At 46.6% G+C, this 17,552-nt stretch overlaps 8 protein-coding genes across 8 annotated transcripts; 4 read left to right on the top strand and 4 right to left on the bottom strand.

The window, feature by feature from the left end:
* Positions 1-258: 258 nt before the first annotated feature.
* On the bottom strand, positions 259-2,749 carry LY89DRAFT_620346 (HET-domain-containing protein). Its single transcript, XM_018210910.1, has 3 exons — positions 2,624-2,749; positions 2,190-2,546; positions 259-2,138 (listed from the first exon to the last, which is right to left on the bottom strand). The coding sequence occupies exons 1-3, from the start codon at positions 2,646-2,648 to the stop codon at positions 436-438; spliced, it is 2,085 nt and encodes a 694-aa protein (XP_018069415.1). The 5' UTR covers positions 2,649-2,749; the 3' UTR covers positions 259-435.
* Positions 2,750-4,099: 1,350 nt separating this feature from the next.
* On the bottom strand, positions 4,100-4,568 carry LY89DRAFT_589052 (uncharacterized protein; the record flags this gene model as incomplete). Its single annotated transcript, XM_018209510.1, has 2 exons — positions 4,100-4,306; positions 4,377-4,568. The coding sequence occupies 2 exons, from the start codon at positions 4,566-4,568 to the stop codon at positions 4,100-4,102; spliced, it is 399 nt and encodes a 132-aa protein (XP_018069414.1).
* Positions 4,569-5,749: 1,181 nt separating this feature from the next.
* Positions 5,750-7,238, top strand: LY89DRAFT_686618 (GroES-like protein). The gene has a single exon (XM_018215327.1). It carries the CDS (start codon positions 5,805-5,807, stop codon positions 6,918-6,920), a length of 1,116 nt encoding a protein of 371 aa, XP_018069413.1. The 5' UTR covers positions 5,750-5,804; the 3' UTR covers positions 6,921-7,238.
* A 728-nt stretch (positions 7,239-7,966) lies between these two features.
* Positions 7,967-9,151, top strand: LY89DRAFT_686616 (uncharacterized protein). Its single transcript, XM_018215326.1, has one exon. It carries the CDS (start codon positions 8,213-8,215, stop codon positions 8,909-8,911), a length of 699 nt encoding a protein of 232 aa, XP_018069412.1. The 5' UTR covers positions 7,967-8,212; the 3' UTR covers positions 8,912-9,151.
* On the bottom strand, positions 9,106-10,402 carry LY89DRAFT_686614 (uncharacterized protein). Its single transcript, XM_018215325.1, has 3 exons — positions 10,271-10,402; positions 10,063-10,228; positions 9,106-10,013 (listed from the first exon to the last, which is right to left on the bottom strand). Exons 2-3 carry the CDS (start codon positions 10,096-10,098, stop codon positions 9,330-9,332), a joined length of 720 nt encoding a protein of 239 aa, XP_018069411.1. The 5' UTR covers positions 10,099-10,228; positions 10,271-10,402; the 3' UTR covers positions 9,106-9,329.
* Positions 10,403-11,014: 612 nt separating this feature from the next.
* On the top strand, positions 11,015-13,905 carry LY89DRAFT_784082 (uncharacterized protein; the record flags this gene model as incomplete). The annotated part of the gene is made up of 2 exons (XM_018222751.1): positions 11,015-13,612; positions 13,761-13,905. 2 exons carry the CDS (start codon positions 11,015-11,017, stop codon positions 13,836-13,838), a joined length of 2,676 nt encoding a protein of 891 aa, XP_018069410.1. The 3' UTR covers positions 13,839-13,905.
* On the bottom strand, positions 13,897-14,602 carry LY89DRAFT_686613 (uncharacterized protein). Its single transcript, XM_018215324.1, has 2 exons — positions 14,188-14,602; positions 13,897-13,972 (listed from the first exon to the last, which is right to left on the bottom strand). The coding sequence occupies exons 1-2, from the start codon at positions 14,521-14,523 to the stop codon at positions 13,922-13,924; spliced, it is 387 nt and encodes a 128-aa protein (XP_018069409.1). The 5' UTR covers positions 14,524-14,602; the 3' UTR covers positions 13,897-13,921.
* Positions 14,603-15,333: 731 nt separating this feature from the next.
* Positions 15,334-16,997, top strand: LY89DRAFT_751748 (beta-lactamase/transpeptidase-like protein; the record flags this gene model as incomplete). The annotated part of the gene is made up of 2 exons (XM_018221234.1): positions 15,334-16,050; positions 16,162-16,997. The coding sequence occupies 2 exons, from the start codon at positions 15,334-15,336 to the stop codon at positions 16,948-16,950; spliced, it is 1,506 nt and encodes a 501-aa protein (XP_018069408.1). The 3' UTR covers positions 16,951-16,997.
* Positions 16,998-17,552: the final 555 nt, after the last annotated feature.

The raw sequence follows: 17,552 nt of genomic DNA, 5'->3' as shown, positions 1-17,552 counted from the left end.
CGGTGCGTACAGTGGAGGACAATCTCGAAGTCTAGATGGGGTTTATGTCCCGAGTGCAGTTATTCTGGTTACATCTCATGATCTAACAAGGGAGCTCGATGTTGTCTGATTGGGATTGTAATAGCCGGATTTCAGAAAAGCTATCTTTGTAGTAAGATAACGTAACGTCAACGTTCCATGTGCAAAAGCTTCCAAGGATTCGATCCCGGAGTGACTGCATGATCAAGTCACAGTTTATACTTTAGGTGGTATCCCATACTTTGTGACAGTCTTCATTTTGTTATAAGAAGGCTTACTACGCGGAGTGCTATCATACCATCTCTCAGTCCGTGAAGTGACATTAGAAGAAATCACCCCAATTTTTCATACTTCTAAAAGTGTAATGCGCAACCTCGCTGAAGGATTTTGTAGTCCCTCACTGCAAGCCGTAGAATATTAAACAAGCTTGAGGCTAGTAATAAGAGCTGCGTCAAGAGACATTATACTCTCGTCAGCTTGAAGCAAGCCAATCCGTTCCCATGCACCAGCTGAAACAAGAGAATGTGTTAGAGCTACACCACATATCAGTCTGTTTCCAACGCTTCTCTGATATTCTTCAATTTTATTCGGAAAGCCAAGAGGCAGTAGAATAGTCCCTATGATCAGACAACAAACTTCGAGGCCATCTTGAAGGAATGGCTCTGAACTGTCTAAACCGGCATCAAGGTTAATACCAACGGTAACAATGCAAATAAAATCCTCTAACTCATAGTCCATTAACAGCGTTGCATCTTTAAGTTGGTCGCAACTCTGTTTTGACAATAGCGCATAAGTAGTTGCTCCGGTTATGCAAATCGCTCCACTAATCGCCTCCAACTCTGTAGTTGTGTCAATCTTAGGAATACCAGTATCTATGTCGTCGTATCCAAATCGCCAGTCAACTTCAAAACTATGGTCACTTCCGAAAGGAAATGCAACTCCTGCACCCTCGCTATCAAGTATCATGGATGCCCAAGACCAAGTGGGTGCTAGAGGCGGCTTATTGCGTCGATAATTTCGGTGGGAATCTGTCCGTCGGTAACGTGTCAGGTCCCAGAGCAGCCCTCTCGCCAAATCAGTCGACCAGAGTCCCGCAAGATATCTACATTTGAGATATTGCTGAAATAATGTGGCAATTCCCATCAAAGCCGGCAATCGATCTGATTGGTATGTTAAACGTAACTTGGTGAATGTTTCCACGGCCTCAAACCAGTGATTGAGAATTTCATCGTGATCCATATCTTCCAAGTGCGTAAGTCCATCACTCAAACCTCTCGGGATGTTGTCGAGTCCTCCACACTCACAAAAGAGCCCGCTTTTGCACTCCATAACCATCTCGGATGGATGGAAATGCAGTGTACGTGGTGCCAGATACCTCTCTTGAAACACCCAAGCTCTTGTTAATAGTGGTGTGGCCCCCAATTCTTCAGGATTCACATCGAAAGAGCTACGAGCTGTATACCGTAAGTGAGCCGAGTTCAACGATGGACGAGCATGTATCTCGTATGATCCATGCAAGCCGTCAAGCATAATGGAATGCGACTGCGTAGAAGTAGGCTCAAATTGCCATAAGACGTGCCGGGGAGAAAAGCAACCTCCGCGACTATCTGATGCATTGGTCGCAGCAATATTGATATAGCCATTAGAGTATATTGACGCCATACGGACTGATTCTCTCTTCCAGTCGAGCTCATCGTCCTGAATGATGCAAAGTGAATCGATCCATATGAAACCAATGCTCATAGCCCTAGAGACAGCAATTGCATCTTGGAATGTTTTGGGAAGGCTTTCCCATTGAATACCTTTGTAATGTTGCGTAAGTACTTGACGAGTGGTTCGAATGAGTTGAACTGCTCCCCAGCAGTGACTGAGGGTTGAGTATCTCTTAATCCTATCGCAATGCTTGTCGCTATCAATCAGAACAACGGAGAGATCAGATCCTTGTTCAAGATCCAGCAAGCGTGTAGGTAGTCTACTTGTTCCCAGATATCTCTTGGCGCATAGTTCATGGGACTCAGAGCACGTTCGAATCCAGCGGAGAGCTTTCGAAGCGCACACCTCGACCGAGAGCTCTGGGGCAACATCATTGGCAAATCCGAACCTTTCATGGGGCTTTGTCCCTAAAGCTATCATTCGTAACGCGGACCTTAGAGAGAGTGCGGGGTGCAAACCTGGTACTTGATAGAATTGCAGTCTGATCGGGCTTTTGGTGATTGTCGTTCTCATCGCGCGCCCTAGTTGGATGCCGACCTCTACCTCAGGAGGGAAGCTTTTCAGAGTAATAATGCGACCTTCGTAATGCTGTAGTGTAATCATGTTTCGATTTTCGCGGCCCGTGACTTCGAAGCCTTGAATAATGAGAGAGCAAGTTTTACAGCCAGATTTGGCAGTCTCTTGCATGTCCGACATCTTGAATCTTAACGCAAACAGACTGGCTGCTTGGTAAGTAAAACATGGTTCCCACTCTCTATTGTGTAAAGACCGATCTTCGTCCAGGTTCAAACACACTGGACATAACTTTGAAATATCTATTCAAAAAGGCAATTCCATTAATCAGCCCGTGGTCAAAAAAGATATGGTTCCACTTGCTTTGAGGCAGACGTACCATGGAAAATCTGTGTATTAGCCATTGTTTCCACCAATATCGATGCCTTGTTGATTTCTTACATTTCCTCTGTTGCCCATCTCTTACAAGTCATAGCGAATTATGAATGTATATAATTAGGAGGAATAGTTCGCGCGGTATTCTCATGTACTCGGTGACTCCATTCAAACAATGTTTGCGTTGCACCCGTTGCACAACAGCGGTAACATGCATAAACCGAGTCATTTCCTGTGTGACGGTGTTAACCAGATTCGAATATAAATAGGTTAGCATAGAATTGCAACCATAGACCAGCAGATCAGTTTTTTTTTTTAAAAAAAAGAATTGTTCATAATATTACGCATAGTATTCTGTTATGCACGAAGCTATAATTTTTCTTGAAATTTATTATTTCAAAAATTTAAATTATTAATTTTGTTACGGATCACCTGGATCACCTGCCCAATCGCCTGCAGTAATCGCCTGCCCCAATCGCCTGTGACAGGGATCACGTGAGCACTTGGGTAGCCTCTACGTGATCCTCCCTGAGAACGGATCGGGCTTAGGGCGTAAGCATGTTTCACTCTGGCGTATATAAGCTCTGGCTTTCCCACTCCCTTCTTCTTTCCTTACCTTTAGATTCTAAGAGATAGCCGAATCGATTCTTCGTCTACGTATTCAGCTTCCCACCGTGCTGTCACAAATTTATTAAAATATTTTCGAAGTTTTTTTCATCGATATTAAATTATTAAAATTAAAACTTTTTATATATATATTTTTATTCTATCGATTTTATTTAACATAATAGATATGTTTTAACATATATATATATATATATTTTCATAAAAATTAAATCTTGCCGCTTGTGAAAGCGGATGTTTACTGTCAAGTTTTGTTTTTATTGTTAATCTATTGCAGCTAGAAAGATGGAAAATGTGACGAGTTGAACCACTCGTCACATGCTACGCACGTGGAATAGGTCCACCAGTGCCCGTATCATGTATAAATAGCCTTCGTCTCCCTCCGGGAGACTCTCTTCTCCTTTCTTTAGCTTAGTATCTTCGAATAGAGCAGTCTACGACGCCTTCATTGTGCTTTCTCGTACGTGCCGTCACAGAAAACTAGTCATTGTCTGTTTCGTGTTCTGTTACTAGTTTATATTCATAAGCGGAGAAATCCTGATTCATGTCTACTCGATGTCTTTAATCATTATCTTAAGCTAACTGTCCAAGAACGAAAAGCTAGCTCATACCCATAAACCTCTTTTCCTTCTCTGTTCCTAGCTCAGACAACCAATCTCCTTTTCTCTTACAATAAAATTCACTTTCGCTACTCAAGTCAGTATTCAAGTATGAACATTGTTTTTGCCAATGCGCTTTTTCCCTTGGACAACCTTTCCTAGCTGGACATTGTGTGCAAGGCAATGTCCCTCCACCCCTGAATATTTTACTCAGTCCCCAACCTCGGTTGTAAAAGCACAAACAAAAATCTTTGTACTCACGGCTTCCATTCCCTCCACCCCTCATCACCAAGATCCAATACCCCGGAGTTGACGATCAATGCATCTTTATACTTCGGGTTCCGATTAAAGAGTCTTGAGCCACATGTCGAGCAAAAGACTCGATCTACAGTTCCGCTCGAGTCGCAGGACTTGTCTGTATACGTCTTCATGGCTGCTGTTGAGTCGGGACTTAGAGTTAATTGCTTGCATATCGTTAGCTTTCTTCCACTTGAACAAGATTTAGACAGAGTATGGAAAGGAAAGGGATAGTACCGAGTTCTCGTAAAACCCATTCGCCTGAAAAGCCGAACCGGAGGATTTCTTGCAGCTGAGACAGTGGCAGAGTACTGTTGTTGAGGGAGCACCAGTAAGAGTAAAGGTAATAGCACCGCAAAGGCAAGAGCCGTTAACGATGTTGTTGGAAGTATCTTTGCTGAAAGGGTTTGACAGGAGAGGGTGTGCCATTTTTGCTGACTTAAATATGAAAGACAGATAAATGATTAGAAGTTCGAAGAGAAGCAGAAGGAAATCGGCAAGCAAAGAGGAAGACTGGTAATGGTTTATATGTCTGCGTAGATGGAGTTGGACTTGAGATAGAAAGTAGACGGCGCCAATGCCACTAAGCTGCTTAACTCCGAAAACCGACCATTTCATCTGATTCGTCCATTCCATGAATGTCATGCTCTGATTGGACGCTTGAGTGCGAGCTTCCTCGCTTAATCTCAGCACTACTCCTTGATTCCATCATCTGGCTCGTTGTGACCTCAAAACAGTCGTTCCCTTGAGATATGTATCGACTCTCAACCCTATCTCTCCATGTCTTTGGACGTTTCCTTCGGCCCTCGACTCATAATCTCCAATGTCAGTTTGCTAGTCCCTTCACATAGGTATCTTTAGTCTCTTCCTTCTTCACCTATGGAGACTTGGTGACCAGGGCCACAGCATCTTTTTACACTCCATCAAAACTAACTCAGAGCTTATATACTGTGATGCATCTATCTTGAGGGAGTAGTGCTATCTCGAATCGAAGTGGGTATCTCGTTCAACTCGAGACATTTCAAATTTCTAAGACTTTCCACAGCTTCTGCTGTATGAGAGAGGCACACTAGTGTTACAGCATCGGGCGTTGCGAAAGAATTAAACTTCATGTAGAGATAAGCTGAGAGAAGGATCACTGAAAGCATTTGTGCTGAAGAACTCGAGGTTGCTAAGAAAAGATTGCTGAAACCGCTTAGTTGTTGGACATCTTTGACAAAAAGGTGAGGGAAGAAATAGAGAAAATCATCTGGTGACCTAGCCTTTGGCCACAAACATAGTGTCCGTTGTGACATCCGTGAAGCAGGTCAGCTTGGCAAATCCTGGCGCCTTGAGGTCTGTCAAAGCAGACCTTAGCTGTATTTTGGCTCTGTGGGAAATGGGACTTCCAGAACAGCGTCTCCAACGTCTATTTTCGCAGTGCTTCTGCCTAGAAACCTGCGATGGGTTACACATCTGACTCGGACATACCAGATATTATCTCCAGAGCAAGGCGTGATGGTATGTCTTTTGCTCGGACATAACGGAGATAGAAATGTACAGGCCTGGAGATGCAGAGCTGCATATACATATGAAATCCAGAAAGCGACCTCTCAAATAATGATCTTGCACTGAAATCTTCAAAAGGCTCCCACAAGATTGAAATATTTGTATCTCGATTCTGCCATGGGGTTCAATCTCCCATCTCAACACCGCGCCCTCGTGCTCGAAAGCATCGAGACCGGCTTCCAGCTTAAATCGATTCCAACACCACAGCTCAGCGACGGCAGCGCCATCGTTCGTGTCGAAGTCTCTGGAGCATTATCGTACTTTCGAGAGATCTACAATGGAAAGCTTGGATACTCGTTCCCGACGCCGATTGTGGGCGGTATCAGCGCAATTGGGCGCGTCGTCGCACTCGGATCAGATGCTACGGTCCTGCAGCCTGGGCAACTCGTGTTTGTCGATTGTGTGATTCGTGCTCGCGATGATCCCAGCGCTCTTTTCCTAACGGCAATTCACGACGGAGGTAGTGATGCCAGCAAGAAGCTGATGAGAGACGTTTGGCGCGATGGAACCTTTGCTGAATTTGTCAAGGTGCCGCTGGAAAATTGCATCCCGCTCGACGAAGCGAGGCTGTGTCGAGACTTGGGATACACTGTCCAGGATTTGATGTACATTAGTTACCTCCTCGTACCGTACGGTGGACTACGGGATATCAAGCTCGAGCCGGGCGAGACAATCGTGGTGTCTCCGGCGACTGGCGGTTATGGTTGTGCGGCTGTGATGGTTGCAATTGCAATGGGCGCGAGGGTGATTGCTTTGGGTCGGAATGAGACGAAGCTGGCGAAATTGAAAGAGCATGTGAGGAAGGGAGCACCAGGGGCAAATATAGAGACGGTGAAAATGACCGGAGATGAGGCCGCGGACACTGCTGCAGTGTCGGCTTTTGGCCAGATCGATGCCGCGTTGGAACTTTCCCCGCACGGCGCTGCCAAATCGAATCACTTGAAGAGCGTAGTGAACGCATTGCGACAGAATGGAAGATGCAGCTTGATGGGCATGGCCGAGCTTAACATACCAGCCTGGAAGATCGTTGGCAGCAACATTTCATTCCGTGGTAAGCTGATGTACGAAAGAGATGACATGCTACAGTTCGTCAAGATGCTAGAAAGAGGCATGTTTCCAACGGGAAAAGACTTTGTGACTACAAAAGCCTTTGGCATTGAGAACTGGAAAGAAGGCTTCGAAGTAGCAGCAGAGTACATCGGTGTGGGTCAGACGGTAGTTTTCACACCATGATATCAAGAATTCCTAGAGGGAGGAGAACAATGAATCTTGGAGTATGTACCACGATCTCTAGCAAGACACTCGTGCTTGTATTCTTTCCTTGCCTTCAAAATCGACGCCACAGTAGAGTTGATGGTGCGCTGGAGGTTCACAGTACTAGCCATTTGACAACTCGTCTCAGGCTTATCAGTGCAGCAATGTTGTACAAATGAACAGACAGACACAACCCACTATGTATACACCGGATAGACCACCGCTCTTAGACGCGACGTTCGGTATCAAATTCGGAGACGGACAGCATCTGCAGTGCAAAGACAAAAGCAAGTATATGATGCCCAAAAGGAGACTCACGGGGCCACATTCTGACTTGAGAGATCGAGGCTGGAATCTACCTGAAGTGCTGTATCACTTTTGCTGCTTTCCGCCTTGGGCTCCACGAGAGAGCACAATATGCGGGGTAATGACCAAGCCTCGATGAAAGGAACATAGACACCGCAGAAGAACAGGAAGTCTGACTCACAGGGAAAGCGAGGGCGTACACAACGAAGTAGAATCGTGGCAGACTCCTCGGTGGTGGAGTTGATGGGGTTGGATGTTGTGAAAGGAATAGCTTCATGGAGGCTGGCCAACTTCCTCCGTCATATTTTTGCGCAATGCCGCAAATACATCTCCCACTATCGCAATGAGCAAGTGCTTTTGACTGACTCGCATTGTATTCGTGAGGCTTTTGAGTCGTAAAGAAAGAAGATTTAAGTTTCAGTACGTCGACCCAAGTAAGGTTGATCGCGATTTCCCCCCTCGATGGTAGGCAAATTTGTGCCTTCCTTCTCTGCCCTGTTTCCATAAAAGACTTCTTCTCCTTCAGCCTGTCTCTGTAATCTTACAATCATTATCAATTCTGCAGGCATTTCTTAAGGCACTCAATATCATTTCTGCCCCTCGATCAGCCTCATCCGTTCCGTTATCCGGATCTTGTCTCGTATCTTACGTGAACCCCCGCTTTTTTCAGCGTCACAGAACCAATGGCAGATCCCCTCAACCCCGCCGCTTCAGGCGCAGCACGACTGTCCATCAGGGCATCATATCCATATCTCTTCAATGGCGTCCATTTTCTCACTGTCATCTCCTACGTCCTCAGAGACCTTATCATAGCCAGCGAAGAAGCTCGACCAAAAGCCATTTACCTTCAAGGAAAACTGTCAAGACGCCGTCCAAATATCCTCAGCGAAACCATCATCGTGCCAGCAGGCTCATCACTCTCAGTCAGAATAACAGCACCCGCAGAAATCAGTCTATATATCAACATGGCAGAACCACAGAAGAAAACCGTGTCGCGCACCCGCATCGCCCTGGTAATGCTCGCGACGGTAGTCTTCATAGGCGTAGTCGTCCTCTTCGCCCTACTCGCAGACGAAGTATTCACCATCCCCTACTTGACTCCCGTCGCAAAGTTCCTGGCAATGGTTCTCTCGCCATTCATACCCCTCATCTTCCCGATCTACCTCGGAATCTTCCTCAAGGTCTGCGCCTACCCGAAGACAAACTGGCCTGGCAAGACGAGATGGGTGGCCATTACAGCAATGTGGGGATTCAGCCATACTCAACGTGCTGTGCAGAATATCTGGAAGGTCTGGGGTCGTGCATTTAAGGGGAATGGAATTGAGAGCATTTGCGGACTGGATAAGTGCAAAGCAGCGTGGGCTGAGGAAGCGCTTACTGTTCTGGTGATTATCGCCCACATGAGAGGCTGGTCGTGGGACAACGACCTGTTCACCCGATGGGTTGAGGGTTTGGTTAAGCAAGAGAAGATCGCGTTGGAGAATGCGAAGAGAAAGGACAGTGCACAACAGATGGAGAAGGGTGAGGTTGCGGTCGAAGATCAGATTGTGGATTCGGAAAAGAGCGAATTGATGGCTAAGGATGGTATTGTCCTGGAGAAGGAGAAACCATTGGTCGAGATTGAGGAGGAGCAATTCGACGAGAACCTTCGACTCGAAATATAAAATGTGGGAAGTGTCCAAGATGCAAGAGGAGGATCGGGTAGGATACCCAAAGTCTGCTTTCTCGGACCTTGGTTCAAGTCTGTAACATACACTTTTCGACATTTGTCGTACACAGCGTTTCTTCCATTGTACAGTACACTTAAAGCACACTATTCGTTCTCATGAACAACTTCAAGTTCGACTTTGGCACAATGCATGTGAATTGGGATTTGTGATTTATATATATGTACAATATTTATTCCAACACCGGCTAACCTGCCATGAATGACAGTCTCCAGCATCGTAAGTCCGGGCAAGATAGAAGTAGTGGAGATAACCAGTGCGGAGATTCGTCCTTCTGCTTCTCGTCAGGAGACCCATGCTTATACCAATAAAGCTCAACTTTCAACTATCCTCCTTATCCAGGTGATGGCACGCATCACAAGTGCGGTCTTTGAGGGAACACAGTCAAATCATACCCATTCCCCTTCTCAATGCCCCTCTTCCACGCAGGCCTCTCATAAACCCTTCCTAACCAAGCATCAAGAGCCGGGAACTCATTCTTCAAATCCACCCAATTGCGCTGCTTGATCATACTCATCGGGAACTCCAAGATAATATCCGCTCTCCCAGGAAATCTGCCCATCAAAAATCCACCCTCAGGACCCTCTTTAAGCTCCCGTTCTAGATCCTTCAACGCATCCCGCATTGCTGGCCCGTCAAACCGCTTCCCCGCGGGTCCCATCTCTGGTGCCCCGTTGCGAACAAGCCCGAAGTCTAGCATGAGCATAAACGTGGATGTCCTTTGGAGAGTGGTTTGGATGTACGAGCACAGCATCTCATCCCGAACCCAGTCCCCGTTCTTCAACCCAAATTTGTCTTCGGTGTCGTATGTGCGGAGTAGATACGTAGCAATGGCTTGGGTTTCGGTAATATAGCGGTTCCCGTCTGCGGCGCCGGTGAAGAGGACGGGTGCTTTGCCGTAGGGGCCGGTGGCTTTGAGGGTGTCGGGGGAGAGGAATGGGCCTTTGGGGTGTGTTTGGGGGTTTCGGAGGTGGGAGACTAGGTTGTAGGGGATGGAGAGCTCTTCGAGGAGCCAGAGGATGCGTTGGGATTGGGAGTTCTGGGTTTATCCGTTAGCTGAAGCTTAATGAGGGGGAGGAGGCTCGTACGTCCATGTGGTGGAAGGTGGGTTTGTTGTCTGCCATTTTGGAGATGTCCTGCTGTTGGGTGATCTGAGGACTTGGGAAAGAAGATTGAATTGGTGAAGATGTCCTGCTGCTGCTGGGAGATTTTGAGGCTTGGGAAAGAAGCATATATTGTAGCTGAAGAGCAGTTGAGAGTCTAATTGAGAATTATATATACTTCCTTTCGACTTACAGTCCTGTGATTCACAATGGGTCTGGAAGGTAGCTCGTCGAATTTCACCTCATGATCAGTGAGTCAAATCATGATAAGCGGCGTGGTTGATGTCCCGTATGACGTTAAGTTGGTTTATCATTTTGGAGTGGAGATGCCAGACGGATATAACATTAGCACCGATGTCGAGCCGTAGCCTCGGCCTACCGCTACAGAAGCTGCTTCAGGTAAATCTCTCAGCATCCTGTGTTGTCTGCCAACAAGATGGATGTACATTGCAGAATTCAGGATGCCGATACGGACAATTTGTTGCGACGTAGTAAACTTCGGAAGGAAGAGAGGCGGGTGAGAAAAGTTGAAGTTGCGACCTCCCCGCCAAGGTGAAACCATTGGGCAAGGTTTCTGTCTCCCGATGCACGACAGCACAACACAATCTCGAGGTGATGAACACATATCGTGGTGTCGAGAAGTGCTCGATCCTGAAGACATATTCGATCCAATCGCCGTCAGCGCTGGATGGTTAATAGATTTTGAGTTAGCTGCATTAGCGCTGAGGCAACCGCCTTTGCCTTTTCAAGGCTTCTTTTTCATTTGCTCTGAGTGCGAATGAATACCGACCCAGAGATGTCTAGTGCATAAATCTTCTTATCGTGCTCTTTGCTATTGTACGAATCTCTGTCTTGCTCTGTCTGTGAATTGTGATAGCCTATATTCTATTAGCCTGCTTTTTTTTTTAACCTGTTGTGTCGAATATCAAGGTAACCTATGAATCATCTACCCCTTCCAAGAAATCCGGCTCTAGATCCAGTAGAAGTTCCCTACCGATGCACAGAGCCTTACGATGGAGGTCCTATGCTCACTTACCCCCACAGACATGGATGGCAGGTTCTGTACCACCCCGGTGGAATTTCGTATCTCGTGGAAGGAGAGAAGCCTGATGATAGGAAACTCGAAGCTTTTCTACAGAATTGGTTGTACTTCGGTCTCCTTTCTGAAGTGTTCGGCAGCTTCATCGACATTCAAGAATTTATCACAAGCACCAAGGACGGCGAACATGTTGTCACAACGCAAAACCAGGAGGCTTGCTGTGTATCATGGCAAGCACAGTTGACAACGTCGATCCAAAGAGCACGTCCTGGAGAGCCTCAAGGGTGGGAGCACGCAGCTAAATTAGGATCCCACGTCTGGAAAGTGGCGTTGAATAGCAAGAGTCGTCTCAAAAATGACGAGGTGGATCCCAGAATCTGGCTGTCGATATGTGTTTTGTCAGAGAGCATCCAACAGGTTATTTGCGACGTTGTTTATGACTATGACCGATCTTTAAGTCCAGCGAAAGATATATGGCGAACACCACAAAATCCACCTATTGGAGAGTTCCTCTTGGAGGAAATGAGAGTGAAGGGATGGTGTCCTTTCGACATTTGGATCATTGATCTTACGACGAAATCAGGGTCTTTGCTTTACTACTATGCAAATCTTCCCCCTCCTCGTCCACATGCCGATCACTCCAAATGCAGTACAGAAGGCTGCACCGCCATGACTATTGATTCCTCGTATCGGACAAGTCACTCAAGGACAGGCTGTCATTGTGAAGAGGAGTTCGGTGATGTGGAAGCTGTCAAAACAGCACTTTCAGGAACTGAAATCCCTTTGATCCAGCGGGTGACCGAGATTGAAAGCGATTCTTCAGCGCAATTCAAGATCATTGAACAAAATCCAAGCTCGGAATTTGTCTCCATATCTCATGTCTGGGCTGAAGGACTCGGTAGTTACAATGGCAATTCATTGCCGCTGTGTTCAATGAAACGGATATCAAATTTGGTGGATCAATCTTTCTCGTCCGAAACGAACAGTATGGCTTTCTGGCTCGACACGATTTGCGTCCCAATCAAACCTGAAGAAATGCGGATCAGAGCTTTGAATCGATTACGAAAGCCATATCAGGATGCAAAGCATGTCTTAGTGCTGGATTCGTACCTCTACAGTCAGAAAGTAGCCGATATGCCAGCCCTGGAAGCATGGGCCAGAATCTTGATCTGCACCTGGTCTCGCCGGCTCTGGACATTTCAGGAAGCGCGACTCGCAAAGGACTTGTGGTACCAATTTGAGGATGTCGCAGTGCGCATGGAGGACCTATTTGTGGCTATTGACATGCCGTTATCAGCTAGGACATTACAGGATGAAATCACCATAGCTTATCGTGGGCACAATGTCCTCCGCAACCTAGGAGGTATACCAGAGGAGCTTCGTGCAGAATTCCGTCCTGAGCCTGATGTATGGGATATGCGAGAAAGTCTCAAGGCTCGGAGCGTCAGCGTCAAGTCCGACGAAGCGTTGTGTCTGTTCTGCAATATGAACCTGGACATGGAGATGGTCACTGGCCTGGCACCTGAATCTCGAATGCCCAAATTCTGGTCTGAGGTCTCGAAGATACCCGTCGGACTTATATTCTCTGCCTCAGAAGATAAATTCACTCAACTAGGATTGCGATGGGCTCCAAAGTCATTCATGGGCGAGCTCGACAGTCGATGGTGGTACTTGGAGCAATGTATTCAGCCTCGTATTGACGGACATCCAACTCCAGATAGCCTTCACGCCCAGCTTCCAAGTATCTTGTTCTCGTCTAAGCTTCTCATAGAAGATGGCAGCTTTGACACACTCTTTTCAGATAATTGGCTTGATCTTCAAGACGCTCACGGAAGGTGGTACTTTTGCAAAATGCTTGGCTATTGGAACCAAAGCCGAAAAGAGGATCCACGAGAGGGTCATTTACTTGCGATGCTTCTTGTTAAACCTGTGTCGGAGTTCGATAAGGAAACTACGGAGAATGAATTCGACTTCCATCCGGGAATACAAGGAGTTATTGGGACTGTATGGAATGATGGTGGCGAGGTTCCGAGATTTGAGGGCTGTCGACATGCCATGCTCCATCGATTTTCGGATGCCTATTCAAGTCTCTTGAGTGCCGTTGCTGCTTGTGTTGAACAGTTCGTTGAGGCGGAATGTGGGTGGGATGGTGAGAATGATGATATTGAGGAGGACGAAGAAGACGAAGGTGAACAGGAAGACCAAAGTTCAAGCGAGAACCAAATCGAAGCTGCTCTCAGCAAGATTGAGATAACAGACATCGACTTAGAAGTGGAAGAGGTCAATGACCCCAATGGCGACGGGAAATTAGGCCAAATCAATGACGAGATCGAAACACCAGCTACCTTCATCCTCACCCAAGACCGTCGAGAGCGATGTCAAGCATTTGGAGAAATCTATGCCAAAGAGAATATCGAAGCCAGAGAGATTTGCTTGAAAATTGGACGCAATGCGGAAAGAAGTGAGGAAGCATCTTACGACCACTTTGGGAAGCTGGTACGTCAAATTTTGCACTTGTTTTGCATCCATTTTAGCAGCCGAGATCATTCGGAGCTCTTCGTCAATGAATATTTGTTTCAACTCTTTGGGTCAACAGTTCAGGACTTAGATGTCTGTCAAAAAGTATATACTGATTCGTCTATAGGCTAGATTTCGGTTGCAAATGAGACTGAGGAACCAGATCCTGGTTGGAGACCAGACCCAAGCTTTCATAATTGACTAAGGGATCGACTAAGCACAGTCGCATAACGACCGAAGGTGAAGAATGTACCTTATATTATTCAACCTTTACACTAATGTCTTTTCTCATTCCAATGATAATACAAGAGGGAGTACTGCGTCTCTAATACCCGAAACCTTGTCAAAGATTACTTTCATAGTTTTGATAGTTTTGAGAGCTTTGAACAATGACTTTGTGTGTATCACGTGCCGTTGGTTTGGTAGGTAAAAATGTTTTGGTGAAAGGGAGGAAAAAAAAGAAAACTGTACTGCAATAGCGGTCCCCGTCGTCCCCTTTGACTATTCTAGTTTCGGGCGTCATAGAAATCCATCCGCTGGTATGTTCTACTTACATTGCAATCATACACGATAATATGCCTTGCGTGGAGAACATCTCTAAGCCACGCAGCCATTTCAACCACGTACGGATGATCCGGGCTTTTGATCTCATCGGAAGGCTTGTTCACCGCATCATAACGGAGGTATGAAAACCCGTTCAGGTCCAATGTGTCATCCTTTTCCTTCCCACGCACATCGTTCAAGGGCATCTGGTGTTCATCGAAGACTATGTTTGTCCAAGTTTGCTGTCCGTCCACAGTGAAAGGGATATGCGACGTGTATGGATTTTCAGTCGCGGACACAGCATCGTACTTGATATAGGCGATAGTGGCCTGCTTGGCGGATGTCATCTTGAAGAGAATTGACAAAGCACCTAGTCGCTAATCACTTGGTGGATATGGCTATTTGTATGCCTTTTCTGAAAGATATTGTTGAAGGAGAAATGAAGACTAAACATACGAAGATGGGCGGCATCTGAAATTTGCTCCAAAATCGCTAAGCGAGGACCGGCGCAATGTTGACCCTCGTGATGCATAGATCTTCACAATTCTGCCTCGGATTTAATCGTCACAAAAGATTTCGTGAGTGCTGGGCGTGCTTATTTTCTATGCCGAAAAGCGATTCAGAGGAGTCGGAGCAGTTCTGTCCAGATTTGAGGTGACATTCTAAACATACCTGTTCTTCTACTTTTGGAAGCTGTGCTCAAAGTCCAAACCAAAACCGCGAAACCACGCACGTCAACCCCACAAAAATCTTTCAGTTTCCAATGTCCTTTGAAATTTCTAAAAACTTTCAAGGGTCTCAAGAATACTCACATTGTCGCAAATTTTGTATCATTTCTTTGAGGTTGCGATGTTAAAGCTTCCCATATTCAATCTATGAGTCACGTGCACTATTGGGGCTTGGGAGAATAAGATTACCTCGATTCACCCGATCCAGGCAAAGAGACGAGGCAGCCATTGGTGGTGTATGTCGCATGTTTCTTTCTAAAGAGTTCTAGCGGGAACGTCGGCCTGCAAAACGAGCCTCTTATTGACCGATGCTATCATTCTTGTTCTGTCTGATCCTTCCCGCAACAAGTATCGAACCTCGCCAGAAAATATCGTAACCACAAGAGGCAGCATTAGCATCAGCATTGCACACTGGCTCAAACAGTCAAAATGAGTCAACGTGTAGCTGCAAACATCGTGGCGCAGGAGCCCCTTATTTCTAGAATCCGCGAGATATCTGCTGCACCCTGTTTGTCGGTTGGTGTGCTGCACAATGGGGAAACTGTGTACACCGGGCACTTTGGCGCAATCGACACCACCTCCAGCATAAAGCCCAACGATGAGACTATCCATTTCATTGCTTCAATGTCCAAGGCCATGGTCAGCGCACTCGTGGGCATTTTCGTCGAAGAAGGTTTACTCAAATTCACGACCAAAGCGTATTCTGTGCTTCCGGAGCTGGAAAAGGCCTTTGGGAACACAGGCTCAAAGTTGACCATAGCGGACTTACTATCACACCGGGTAGGCATCTCAAGAAGCGATGCGTTATGGCTACAGTGTGGCGGTAACGAGTTGATGCCGAAATCTGCTGCCCTGGGCACATTCGTTGTTCAACCGGCTGTTCGTGATTTCAGAACGGATTTCATGTACAATAATTACTGTTATGGTATCGTGGACTTGGTGCTCGAGAAGCTTACCGGAAAGAGCTTGGAGGAGAACATGCAGGAGAAGATCTTCAAGCCGCTGGGCATGACACGCACAACCTTTGAGCCATGGATCGCCGACGACAACTTCTCCAGAGCTCATTTTCCCTTGCAGAATGGCACCTCTTTTGAGATCCCTCTGCCTTCCATTTCCAGCAAAACGATCAATGGGGCCTCGGCGGGAGTTCGCACCTGTGTTCATGATCTCTTGAGATATTACTAGAACTTTATGATCGCCACCAATGACCAATTCGAGAACAAGACGACTAGCACGCCTGGCACACCCTTCAAATAGCTGCCGACAATCCTCAAAGCCCACAACCAGCTGGACTATGTCTCGCTGCGTGAGCAATCGTACGCGCTGGGCTGGGCCCGGGCCCAATTACCCTGCATTCTTGGCCGTATAAACTACAACAAGTCGCTGGTGGCGAAGATGCCCATGGTTGGAGAAGGAGCGCCTTCTAAACTCGTTCTTTATCACGGAGGTAGTCTTCAGGGCATCGGATCTGCCGTCTACATGCTGCCCGAAAGCAATTCTGTGATCTTTGCGATGCAGAACTCGACCGGATTTTGCGATGCTTGCGACTGGGTTCCTCAGCTCCTCATCGAGACCATCTTTGGAGCAGCGAATCCAGTCGACTTTCAGGCTCTGGCAATCGAGGCTGCTGCGATGGGTAAGACTCTTGCGGACAAGGTTGAGACACAGCTCCAGGAAGGTCGGCAAACAGGAACCACAGCACGAGATTTGTATACTTACACTGGTGTGTATGGCAACCCAAGCGACACATTCCACATCAACATACAAGTGGAGGACGGGAAGCTATCTATGACTTTCCAAGACATACCCTCAGAAACATACGAGCTGCGACATTATCACCACAACGAATTCGTCTGGAACGAGAGTTTCAATGGAACGGCGAGAAGGGGCAGGTTCCAGACCCGACCGACGGTCTCGTATAAGATTCAATTTGGCAGTCAATCTAGTGAAGGCGATGATAGGCCGATTGAGTTTTTAAAATGGCACTACGATGAGTATCTGGCTGAACCGGTACTGTTCCGAAAGATAGCCACTGTAGCCCGCTAGATCAAGTACTGCTATTACCGACATACAATCACTTTACTCCAATATGTGAATGTGAATGGAATGTTGTCGCTCTATTGTGTGAGATATCTGCCCCTAGTGAATGGGAGAGAGCACGTGAGCGGTCCATGACTTACAGGGCAGAAGCACATCTTCCCAATCAACCGTCAAGTAGCGCACTGCAGTGCCTGAGGGGCTGAAGCAGTTCATTTCAATTCTGGCCATTTTCACTGCGCCAGTGCCAGAAGTCTCCAACATCGTGTGGGCAAGTGTTGCTCTGATCAACGAGGTATGTTTCTGCCGTGATCAATCATATCGTGAATTCGTGGGTTTCATTTTCTGACTGCCGAGAATGTGTGTTGTAGCATTCAAACATTAATAGCGAAGCAAGTCGCTTTGTTTCGCAAATTCTCGAAGAGATTTCGCTATCGGTGCCCCAATTCAATGCGTTCGAAGACATTTTCGGGGACATGAAAGATGTTGAACATTCTATGATCAATTTCTACGAGAAGGTTCTCGACGTATTTGTTCTCGCTATCGAGTATTTGAAACGCTGTGGCTCTTGTACGTGAATTGTTCGTGAACTGCTCATGAACTTCATTTGT

This window comes from Mollisia scopiformis (genome assembly GCF_001500285.1).
Source record: "Mollisia scopiformis unplaced genomic scaffold LY89scaffold_16, whole genome shotgun sequence".
NCBI classification, from domain to species: Eukaryota; Fungi; Ascomycota; class Leotiomycetes; order Helotiales; family Mollisiaceae; genus Mollisia; species Mollisia scopiformis.
The sequence above is the reverse complement of the archived record's forward strand: the minus strand, read 5'-3'. Positions and strand labels throughout refer to the sequence as shown.